Source organism: Strix uralensis, chromosome 1 (assembly GCF_047716275.1).
Source record: "Strix uralensis isolate ZFMK-TIS-50842 chromosome 1, bStrUra1, whole genome shotgun sequence".
Classification (NCBI taxonomy): Eukaryota; Metazoa; Chordata; class Aves; order Strigiformes; family Strigidae; genus Strix; species Strix uralensis.
Genome location: NC_133972.1, coordinates 119,585,097 through 119,597,248, shown reverse-complemented (window position 1 = coordinate 119,597,248; position 12,152 = coordinate 119,585,097). Strand labels below are relative to the sequence as shown.

General features: G+C 40.2%; 1 protein-coding gene across 2 annotated transcripts in view; it reads left to right on the top strand.

Annotated features, from left to right (window-relative positions):
- ARHGAP28 (Rho GTPase activating protein 28) overlaps positions 1 to 12,152 on the top strand; it is a 74,111-nt gene that overhangs the window by 35,026 nt on the left and 26,933 nt on the right. For both annotated transcript variants that reach the window (XM_074878607.1, XM_074878615.1), the window contains 2 exons: positions 7,069 to 7,271; positions 11,932 to 12,149. In XM_074878607.1, coding sequence (XP_074734708.1) covers positions 7,069 to 7,271; positions 11,932 to 12,149 — 421 coding nt within the window. The remainder of the gene's footprint in view (positions 1 to 7,068; positions 7,272 to 11,931; positions 12,150 to 12,152) is intronic.

Below are 12,152 nucleotides of genomic sequence, written 5' to 3'. Positions count from 1 at the left end.
CCTTTTCATTCATGTGACTCTGCTTCATCTTTCCTTGCTATTTTGGGTAAGAGGGACACCAGGTATTTACTTGCACCAAGCTGCAGAATGAAACGTGTCTGCCTCATGCTTACTGTGTGGCTTAACTGAGTAATTCAGGCCAAGGACTGGTAATGTTATAGTAGTAAATCCAGGTCAGCCATACACCTTGAGTTCAAATTCAGCCCAGGTGGAATTTGAAGGGTTTGCCTTGGATTTTGGGGTGCTCAGCTGCCTAGGGTGAGTGTCAGACAGCTGGAATTTTTGGAGGCATCTACTCAACATGAGTGGATAAATTGCATGGTGCATGCACAGAGATCCCAACACTCCTGGAGGCCTTCATCAGCTCTGAAGCATATGTACAATGAACTGTCACATCCAGTAGGTTCAATGCTCAGACACAAATCATTTGTACTGTACACGCACAATAGATCAAACGTTTCCTGGAAAAATGGGATTTCCTAAACCCACAGTACACGGCCCACATGCCTATGTTTATTCCTGAAAAACTTTGGTCTTCCCTAGATACATGGATTTGTTTCACATGAAAGCAATTGGACTTCAGCAAGCACCAACAGAACAAAAGAATTTGTCACCTCTAACAATAAAAATGTATTGGAAATGTTTATGATGTTTCAATTGGCTGTTCACAACCAGATTTTGCCTGCTGTAGGCCATATTCAGATGCTTCTTATCTTGCCCAAACCCATTGAAAATTACATCTAACATATCCTGCCATGCTCTGCCCATGTCCTTAAGTCTTCATCATTCAAAACTAGCTTATCCTGCTTCCTCTTTATGCATATGAAAAGAATTCTTTTCCAATTCACTTAAAAAAAAATGGTTAACAGAACATACTCTTGTTAGTGTTAATTATTTGGGAATCCCTGGTGCCCTTTAGGAACAGCCTTGTTAGGAGAACGAAGACAAAATAGAGTCCCTTTCAGATTTTGACAGACACACTGAAGCCATGCAGTGCACTGTCTCTTTCGCACTGGCCAACACTGAACTGATGTGATTGCCAGCATGGAGGAGAGGTCTGGGTCATGTCCCCAAAGGTCATCGTTGCTAGCAGGCAATACCTAGAGATTATATTCCCTGCACTCCCCTAGCTCAAAGGGTCTGATTGTGAGAGTCTTCACATTGAAACGCACAAACAGAGAGAGATTCTTCTGCAATCTCCATACTCAGCTGCGGAACGGTCACAATGTGGCCCTTGTTACAGACAAGGGACTTCCATACCACTTACGAAAAGGTTGCGTAAGAGAGAGCTGAAGAACACAAGGTGAAATGCATTTTTAAATGCTGGCAGGTAACACTGGTGTGCAAACTCTACAGCTGAATCTCCTAGCTCCTATTAGTACCTTGATGAATTGCAGACAATTTATAAATAAATAAATAAACTAAATTCTTTTAATTCTTTTAAATCTTACAAGTCTTTAAATCTTAAAACTCATTAAACAAGTTCTTTTGGTCCAAAAAATGTTTGTGGAGACAGAAAAACATCATTAGACATAAAATTAATAGTTGACAGAAGCATATTTTGTGGAATGTTTTGTAGAATACAAAGACATACAAATTACTGAATTCCTGTGTTTTCAAGTCTAGCTGATACAGTAAGGTGATAACAGCTAATATTCAAACCCAGCTTTGTAAGAGAGCAATGAAATTCATATGATTTTGGAGTTCTGCTAGTCAACAGGATGAGAAAATTATTAATGAAATAAAATCTTATCCTGCTTCTCACTCAAACACTCTGTTATAAGGGGGGCAGGGTGACACCTCTGTGAAATCAATGAGCATGATAGGTTAAACATTTGCTATGTTAGATGTTAGAGAAAGAACAGGGAAACTTTAGGATCCACTGCCTACAACTTGCCTAACATCTGCAAGATGATCAGAAACAGAAGTGTGCAGATGGAGTTGGGGGGATATTGTCTGAGATATACCCCTTTCTGTGAGCTGAAGCCACCAAACATGGAGAGAAGGAAACAAGCAGACAGCAAACTGTTCTGGAACGGGGTCACCAGGAAGGAAACAGAAGATGAGAGATTAGGGGCAAGAGTGAACTGTGACATGAACTGTGCACAGAAATGTTATTTCCAATTGCTGGACTCTTCCTTTGTCTGGAATTTGTACACCTTTAAAAAAAAAAAAAAAAAAAAAGATAAATATTGGCACATGACTGATTCATAACATTTCAGAACAGAGAAAAATGCAATTCTTGATAAAGAGGAATAATTTTTTTTCCTTATCAATGCAAGTTACCATCCCCTTTCTTTACACTTTGGAAGAGCAGAGCAGAGAAAGGGTAACTGGTTTTTTGTCAGAAATTGGTGAATCATTATGATAAACTGAAGGATAGAAAGATCTGGGTACAGGAAACAACACTGTACTCTGCCACTGTTGTATTTTTCAGGCACTACTGACTTCACTGGATTAAGTAGCTATACTGATAGAATGATTGCAATATGATAAGGTGGATCTTACTCCTAAAATGACCAGGAGAATTTGCTTCCTCCATCTTCCCCATTCCTATAAATGTGACTAATTGTCATGAAGCAGGTTCAGGACCCACTGAATGAAATGAAGCATAATGAGCCACAAAAGTAAGATGATCTCCTTAAACAAGGATTAAATGCTAGTTGTAACTACAGGATAGCTTTATTGCTCCCATTTGTTTTATGGATTCTTTACCACCATTACTTACTTAAACTGAAAACACAAGCCTGGCTTTATCATTAGTCAGACTGAGCAATCATTACATGCCACTGAACCAGTTCTTTGTGTGATTTGACAAACCTTCACTTTGGGGATAGGATAAGAGTTGAATTTGGCTTGGCTATCCTGAAACTGATGTGCTGTCAGACCCTGAACAACACACTTCTGCACGCTATACAGAATATAAAATAAAGCTTTAGTAGGCCTGGTTTGCTATTGCATTTCATCAGCATCATAAACATACACCAGGGCAAAGCCAGAGTCAAACACAGTTGAATCAGCCTCCTTGTGCCCTGTGGAAATACCCCGCTTCTTTGGAAAAATCTTCCCACAGAAAGCTTTCTATGTGATATCATCATATTTCTCCTTACTGGCACTCTTTAACCCTTTCTTCTGTGACCAATATCGAGTAATAGAGGTGTTCTTCGATAATATTGCATGTTGTAGTATACTTTTCCCTTCTTTCTTTTTCTTTTGTTTTTCAAGGGTTTGGGTTTGTGGGGTTTGTGTCTGTATGGCCTTTTTTTTTTTTTTAATTCCACCCTGAAAACGATTTCAGCTTGTTCAGTGGAGTCACTGCAGTTATTGCTCAGTGCTTTAAGGTTCATCCTTCTCTCCCAGAATTTTCCATCTAAGAAGCCAGGATCTCAGATTCCCCCTGTGTTTCATTTAGTCAGCCTTTCAGATTAGCTCACCGTTGCCCGTGTGTGTGAGGGAACAAATGAAACTGAGCATGATCTTCATGATTACTACTTACCTTAACAAGATTGGTTTTCAAATTTTCTGTAAGAACAACAGATTAGACTCAGTGAAAACATTTTATTCTTGTAAACTTCTCTACAGACACTGAGAAAAAGAGCAAACAAGCCAGAAAACCTTGAGGGTAAAAAAGGTATCAGGAACACAGGTTTTCTGCTAGGAGAGTTCACAGATGACAGGCAAGCTGGGCTTGTTGAGCTATTTCTGAGACAGGCACGCAGCTTGCTGAGTCAGTGCTCATTCAGTGTTCTTCAAGAAAGAATTAAAAGCAGTGAAGAATATGCTTTACTTCCTCAGTAGGATTTTTTTTTTTCCTGAAACTGTTTTGAGCAGCTTTGACTGGAGGAAATGGAGACAACAACCATTATCACATAAAAGCAAGACCACTTCCTCCAGGACAAAAGCCACAGGTATATGGGCCAAAACAGCAGCTGGAGGTCTTTTCAAACACATGAGTTTTTAATAGGCAGGCTCAGAATAATTGCAGAAGTTTCATACCAGACCACCTGGAAGCAACCTTCAGCTGTTTACCAATAAGGATAAAGCACCTCTGCCTAACCTCTCTTATTACAGGAATTTTACACAGCTTGATTTAATCTGGGATGAGATAATAAACCTCATATATGAGGTTCTCAGGAGACTTTGTTCAGCTGTTTTTCCAAATAAGCTCCGTACTGTTAGTATTGTTGTAAATGCACATTAATTAACCAGGAACGTTAGACGTATTTGGTAAAGCTGGTTGTCACAGCAGTTGTTGCCATGCTACGTGGTCTGTTTTGCATTTAGCTTTTTGGTATGGTAATATTACAAAATAGCATACTCACTGTGGGGAGAAAAGAAACAACCCGCTAAACTTCTTTCTTCCTAATATGGTGAAATAAAAAGCCTTGGTTCGAGCTAGCTGAAGTGCTGATGGAGCCAAAACCCAAGGATCAGTCTGGTGTGGTGCATGAAGAGCACAAGGGTCATGGTCAAGATTCACACTGGGAGGGCAGAAAATGTTTGAATTCCCTGACCATGACTAAATGATGGGAGTCGGTGACGTTATCAGGGAAAAAGTCCTCTTCTCATCCCAGCACGTGTTTGATTCCAGACTGGCAAGAGCATTCCTTCCTACCATTGCTGGTGTGGGTGCTCTGGGCTGTGCTATATAGCAGATGTAGGGACTTATTTTTCACAAAGCTTTATATTAAGCAGGGATATGAATTGCAGAGTGAGCAACAGCATGGGGATCTCAGACAGATCCCTGAGACAAAGAGAAGGCTGGTGAGGGACAGGCTGTGGCAGGAGAATGGGCACTCACTGCATGCCTGACACCAGGCCTTGGTGACTCTCTGCTTGTACGGTGTCCAGGATGAAGGGGCCCCAAATGCCATTAGAGTGCCAGGAAGTTTTGCCTTTTTCTTTATTTGTGTTCACTATCACCTTTCAAACAACAGAGCACAGCTTTTCACAGCAGTAAGCAATTGGCCGGTGGGAACTGTTTTCCCTGTCCCCACCAGCTCCCAGCCGGAGAGATGAGGTTTTCTGGCTGCTTCTCAGGGGTTCTGCTTCTGCTGATGAAAACTTCTGCCCGGAGACACTTGGTACAGTATTAACTCATGATATTTAAGTCCTGTCAGACTTGGTTTTTTTTTTTCCTTCCTGTTGCTGGGAAGAGAAATAGGTGAATACATAACACAACAGAGGCCAACACATCCAGATACATAATTCCAGTAATTATGATTTATCAGGTACCTCAGTCATCTGAGGCTTTGCAAACAAAAGCCGACTGAAACACGTCTCCCCAGAGGGAGAGCTACGTGGAAAGCACTCAGATAGCTTTAACCACAGTTTTGTCACAAATTCTTCTCAGATTTGGTGACTGTGGCTTGTTCTAATTAAAACAGTAACAGTTTCAGCACTGGGTTTAAAAGCAAACAATCATTTGCTGTTTATGAGGAAAAAAAGGGTAGAAACACTGAAGGTAGCATTTCTCTTCCTGGAGGACATGTGTCTCCACAGCACCATACCACATTTTCTTCTGCTGAAATATACTCACCTATTAGAAAACTTTGCTTCCCAGCAGCTGACCAAGAGCACATGGGTAGGTTTGGCAGCTGAATCATCCGTATTACACCTCCCTGTGTTCAAAAAGAGGCAAAGGCCTGAGCTTTGTCTTTTTAAAGCACTGATATTGTCCACAGCTGGATTTATTGTGCCTCATTGTTTCCACCACAGCTCCCCAACCTGGAGCTCAGACCTAACCCAGAAGGGGTTGCCTGGGACCCCCCAGATGAAGCAAGGAGGCTCCGGGAGCCTCAGGGAAGCAGCCAGAGGATGTCCCAGAGGTAGCAGCGCAGAGCAGGAGAAGCATGTCCAGTCGGGTTTAGTAAATAATATATTGTTTATACATCCATTACAAAAACTTTGACAAGGAGGGAAATACTGAAAAGGAAGTATCTTTTTTTTTAGTGGAGTAAAAGTGATGCCTGTGGTTTTAAACAAAGGCCTGTTGGCAGGATGATGCCATAAAGAAAAGGAAGAGAAAGGGAAACTGCATTTGAATTAATTCAGATAAGTGAAGGCCAGAAGACCTTATGACAAAATTTTCCATTAATTCCTGTAGTCTAGCTCTCTGCCATAATTACGTTACCTCCTGACTCCTTTCTACAAATATTGTTGTGGTTATTATTACTGTTTACTGTAACTACTGTAATTACACTTACAAAAGCTGCTTACCCATAATAATGCAAAAGAGCAAAGCCAGACAAGACTTTCATGGTGGGTGTTTTATAAGAATTTGAATAAACTTGTATAACTGTCTTCAGCTGCAAGAATTTATAGTGGGAAAAGACAAGAACAAAGGAGTAAGGAACAAACTTCTTTGTTTTGATTCAATCACTGTATTGAATTGTAACTTGAAATTTGTCTTTTAGTGAATCATAATTTTTTTTGAACCTGTGATCAAAACCTTCTGTTTGGCCTAAAACATACTATTTCATTTCAAAGACAAATTTTCTTAAGATTTCTTTTATTTTAATTTAAGAAAAAATGAATTATTTTTAAAAAGGTTTTCAAATAAAAGGTAATTGTTCTTCTGAAGCAAAATATTTCAAGTTTTTAATTCTTTTCCGGAGCCAAGACAAATTTGCAAAATATTTTAGTGTTCCCAAGTCTGATTATTTTTCCCCAAAGAAGTTTGCACTGAAACATTTCAGTCAGTAAGCAAAAGAGGAAGGTATAGAAAGAGAAACTGAGGCACAAAGAAGTTAAAATACTTTTCCAGTGTCTCATTAGATGGATATCAGTGTTAGAAATAGAAGTTGCACCTCCTGAGTCCCTCTCTGGGGCATAAAACACTAAAGAACATTAAAGAGATAAATTATTAGATGCAAAATAAATTTCCAGCCATAACTGTTATGAGCAAGAGATCGTGAAGACCACCTGAACTGTGTACTTTGCCTCCAACATCTTGTTCCCTGCTCCATGGTATGGTCAGAGTTGAAGCCCTAGCTGCATCCTCCGTCTGCATGGTACAAGTTAGCATGATAGAAAGATATTTTTATTTTCTTCACTATGTCTTTTCAGAAAGTCTCTCCCTCGTTGTCGAAGAATTAACAGGATGCTTTCCAACGAGTCGGCACCTCCTCCTGCATTCGGTCGCTCCAACTCACAGGCCTCTATGGACAGCACCTCCATGGAGGACTTCTGGTGTGAAGTGGAGAGCATCAAGGAGAGCAGCGAAGATGGATCTGAAGAAGCAACGCTCTTGGAGTTCAAACCTGCTGATGGTGAGCACACAAACACAACTTCTTCCTCACACCTTGTCTTTGCCTCATCTCTTTAATCATGCCCTGATCTCCCTTCTCATGTCACCCAGTATGAGCAAAAGTACTAGGCCGGGTCTATGATCATTGTAGCTCCACTTCTGAACATCACAGTCAATGTACAAACCATCACTGGAAAGAAACAATAATTTGGTCTGGTTTATACAATGGGGCTGGTAATTTACTTCTGAATTAAGTTTTTTTGCACTGATTTTATTTGTGCTTCAGGAGGACAGGTATGGTGTGATTCAGAAAAAAAGAGGCACTAAATGAAAAGTCCATCTCCAGCATTAAATAAACTAAACCAAAACATATAAAAGGACCAAAATATTCATTTAGTATACTGGAATTTTCAATTTTCTGGCTTTTGGTAGGATATAATGCAGAAGTTATGAAAGTCTTGAAGCAGTTTTCATTAGATACTGTTTGGTGCTATCAGTAATTTGATAACTGTCTGTTTCTCTGAGATTGCCCAATTTAGATATAATTCAAGGAGAGATTAGTTAAGTATGAATATGGATGCTGCACCATTCAGACTCCCCAGTTGTCAAAATTAATTCATCATTTACACAAATTATGCTGAAGATATTACTACCTCATTCTGTTACTTTGTTTCCTCCTCTCCTTTTTTCATAATGTATTTGGAAAAACATGTAATAGTCTGCACTAGCTTGTTGCAATGCAGCTTTGTGTTAGAGGATTTGATAAGATCTAGAACAGCAGTTCTCATTTTTTCCAGTTATGACCCCACTTACAAATGCATTATATTGTGCAACACAAAATACCAGGTGTTACTATAGGATGAAACCAAATTTCTTTTGAGGTCATGACCCACTGATAACTGCTGCAACCCTTTTGTGGGTCATGGCCACTAGGCTGGTAACTGCTGATCTAGGGATAGATTTTGAAACAATGGTGTGTTCTTTCCATAAAATTATTAACACACATGACGATGTATTTTTCTTACTTTGACGTGCAATGGGATGTCATTAACTCTGCTACCAGGAAAAAGGGTAAAAAGGGGAAAAAAGTACTACTTTATTAAGCAACCAAATATGTAATCAGTCATGATAAGTATCCCACACAGAGGTATCTAGCTCCAACCATGTACTGCTTCCATGGGGAGCACCTCCCACTCACTAGTTCCCAGTAGGGCTCTCCTGGAAGCAAAAGAAGACCTCTGTTCACCAGAAGTCTCGATTTGCTATGAGGGTTATGGTCTGGCAGTTTAAATCCAAACTGCACTTCTTTGTGCTGGCCTGTGGTCTCAAATAAAAATAGATCAAGGTGTAACATTGAAACTTTATGGTTATTGTTATGGGAAGGCAGAAAAACAATCTGCCTCAATCAGTTTGACCGTATCGGGAAAATTCCTGTCTGATCATGCTCTCTAACTCGGACACCGCAGAAAGAGCTTGTTAATCTCTCAGTGTCTCCTTCATGCAATTGACAGCATGAACTGGGTGTCCCTGACTTGCCTGCACAGCCAAGGAATATCACATACCTGTGAGTTACCAAGCTGGGTAAGTTAGTAGGACAAGGTAATTACAGGAACCCATTTTCCCTGTTCTCAGAAGCTTTTCAATGAGTTTCATCACTGCTGAGCTAAATCTTCACAACAGTGCAAACGCTGCTGCAGCCTCATGTTACCCTTTGTCTGATTACACCTCATTACATTGCATTGATTTTTTCCTCTCTGTCCTGAATTAAATATGAGACTGCAAGGTAAAATATAATACATCTTCACACTTCATTTACCTTCATACTGTTGTTTTAAACACATATATATTGCATACACCCACACACAACCAGGCAGTGCTTGTCCTAGTTATTAACTTCAGGAATATATTCAGTCTGGGATTATAAATCTTGAAAATAATAGTGAGTTCTATTAAGCTTCTAATAGGATAATACTCCTTGCTGAGGATCAAAACACTGAAAATCAATGTGGAAGTCTCCAGGGCAAAATAGAAACAAATATTCATCACCCTTCTGAGATGTCTTTGAGAGGAAGAGATGCAGAATCCTTAAGGAGGAAGCCAAGGGGTGATAGCAGCCAGGCACCACTGATATTGTCAAAACCACAATGCTTTTTTTTTGCCAGACCACATGTGCAAGGGGAAGACATCAGCACACTTATTATGTTGACATTAGTAACTATAGTCAAGAAAGAACAGAAGATCATAACAAGTGATATAAGGGATGAAAATGTAGGGGAAGAGGAAATCATGGGGTATTTAAGATGGCAGTGATGTGCAGAACTGCTTTAAAACTTGGTGTCACAAGGCTGGGATGCTGTGAGTTATTTGAGGTTATATCTGAAATTCAAAGAAAGGTACAGGCACACCTCTTTCCTAACAAAGTCTATGAGAAAAAGAGAATTACCAACCAGAGGGAACGCTCTTGATTATCTGTTTGTCTTCTGGTGGCACAGAATCAGAGTATCAAGACCCTGCTGTATAAGTAGCTATCACTACAAAAATAATGTTTTTTAAAACAACATGTTTTTCTTTTAGCCCTTATTTAAACCTACGTGTCATAAAATTTTGAGGGTTTTTTTAATGCAGAAGTTTCTTCTCTTTAATAGTTTTACTCCTCTGGTTGTTGTCATTATTTCTTAGTCTATTGTTTGTCAGTGGTTGGAACAGAAAAGGGCAAAAGCCAGAGAAAACAAGTCACAGGGGTGGCTGGTAAGCAGGCAGAATTTCATGTATGCTCTACTATTTTTCATAGCATCAAGAAAGCCAAGTTTGATTAAAAAGTAAATTATTGGAAAGAATATGTCAGGACAAAAGCCAAAATGAATATAATTAAGAAACAGAAACATGAATGGATGTGGCTAGAACAGTGGCACACAGAAATGAAAGAGACCTTGTTAGAAGGAAGATTGAGGACGGCAGAGAACCACTGGTTCAAAGCTTACAAAGAAGGGAAAGGAACAGCCTGTCATCCTGTCTGTGGATAGAGAAAGAATTGGAGCTGAGACAGCCTGATTTATGGGATGTAGGGCTGGTCACACCCCTGTCTAATACAGATCAGGCGTTTTAGAAGCAGATACTTTTGCAGAGCTTTGTGAAGAAACAAGACAGTTAACAATGAAGTCAGTGATGGCACATGTGTAAGATGCTTTCACTTGTCTCTACAGTCCAGTCCTGTAATTTTCATTTTTGTGCATATAAGTGCCAAAGTGCAACAAACTGCTATCTGTCAATCTGCCTGCAATCTGATGTCAAGAAAAGGCAATAAAGGAAGAGTGAAAATACCAACCTGCCATTAAGACCAGTGCTGGGACAAGAACAATAAGTGTACTGACTAGTTGTTTTATAGAACATGCTGCAAATTAACCCATTTCCTGTTTGATGTGTTTATTTGTAATACCTCTCCTTCAGTCAAAGCTGGAATGTAATTAATGTCTTGTCTCAAGCAGTATACTGCTGAGCTAGGATTGTTCTCAGAACTAAAAGGAAGGCCCTCAAAATCTCCTTATGTGAAGACAGATTTTAAAAGGCTTTGACTGTTTACTTTAAAAAGCAGAAAAATAAAAAAACAATGACAGCAAAATTTAAAATTACTAAATGATTTAGCAAAAGTAGATTGGGAGCTTCTCCCTGTCCTACAGCGTCAGGGGATATTCATTTAATGTAACAGGTAGCTGGAACCCCTGTATTGGCTTTGCATGGCAAGATGGGGGGGGGGGGGGGGGGGCGGGGAGCAGTTCTACAGGTGTGGCACTGTGAGAAGGTGCCAGAAGCTTCCCCCATGTTCAATAGAGCCAGGAAAGAAAATACTTTTTCACAGAGTGCATAATCTCACTATGGAACCAGCTGTCATGTTAAACCAGTTGAGAAGAAGATTGAACAGAATTCAAGAAATATTAGTCACTAATGCTGCGGTGTAGAGTGCTATCCAGTCTTTAATTATTAGAAATCAGTATGATACCTAGCATGTAAGAATAGCTATTTTTGCATCTTCCACCCCTATCTGGCCTCTTTGATACCTACCCCTACCTGACCCTTGCTCTTTAGTGAGAAGCTCCAGCTCTTAATCAGCTTGTTCAAAACAGGCTATTGCACTAAGTAGACATCAAGCTTCTCTCAGTGTGGCATCTTCACTAGGTGTCTGATTACCAGCTGACTCTGTCATCTCAAATATCATCCTTAGTGTGCAAATACATTATTCTGTTGTATACGCCGCTTCAGTATTTTTGTTTATTTTAATGGGAATACCAGTTTAATTTCCACCTGCCAAATGTCTTTATCCAGTACAATGTGGTATAAATGGTAATTGAGGGGATTTATGCTCTTGAACGAGGCGTTAGTTTTTAGTGACCTTGTTGTGTCAGGCTGGTTACTCCACTGCCTGCTTCACACGAGTATGTTGATGTGCAGGTTAAAAATGCCTCTTCTGTTCTTCTCCTAAGCATTTCCTGTGCAGACTCTGCCAAACTGAAAGTTGACAGTATGTTGACAAAACTAATTTAAGTTACACTTGTGGCCTAAGAAAGATTGGAAGTGGAGTCTTCTCGAGGTAAAGGCTAAGGCAGCAGTCCACCACACCACTTCCCTTCCTTCAGCCCCTGCTCCCACCCTTGCCAGGCCTGGTAATACTCTGTCTTCCTCTGCAGAAGGGGAGCTGGAGGCAGAATGGCTACAAGACGTAGGTTTATCTACATTGATCTCGGGAGCCGAAGAGGAGGATGGCCAAGCCCTGCTGTCCACTCTGACCCGAACCCAAGCTGCTGCCGTACAGAAGAGGTACAACACCTACACTCAGACCCTGAGGAAGAAGAACAAGCACACAGTCCGGGATGTGCGAGATATCTTTGGCACCAATGACTCTTCTGTA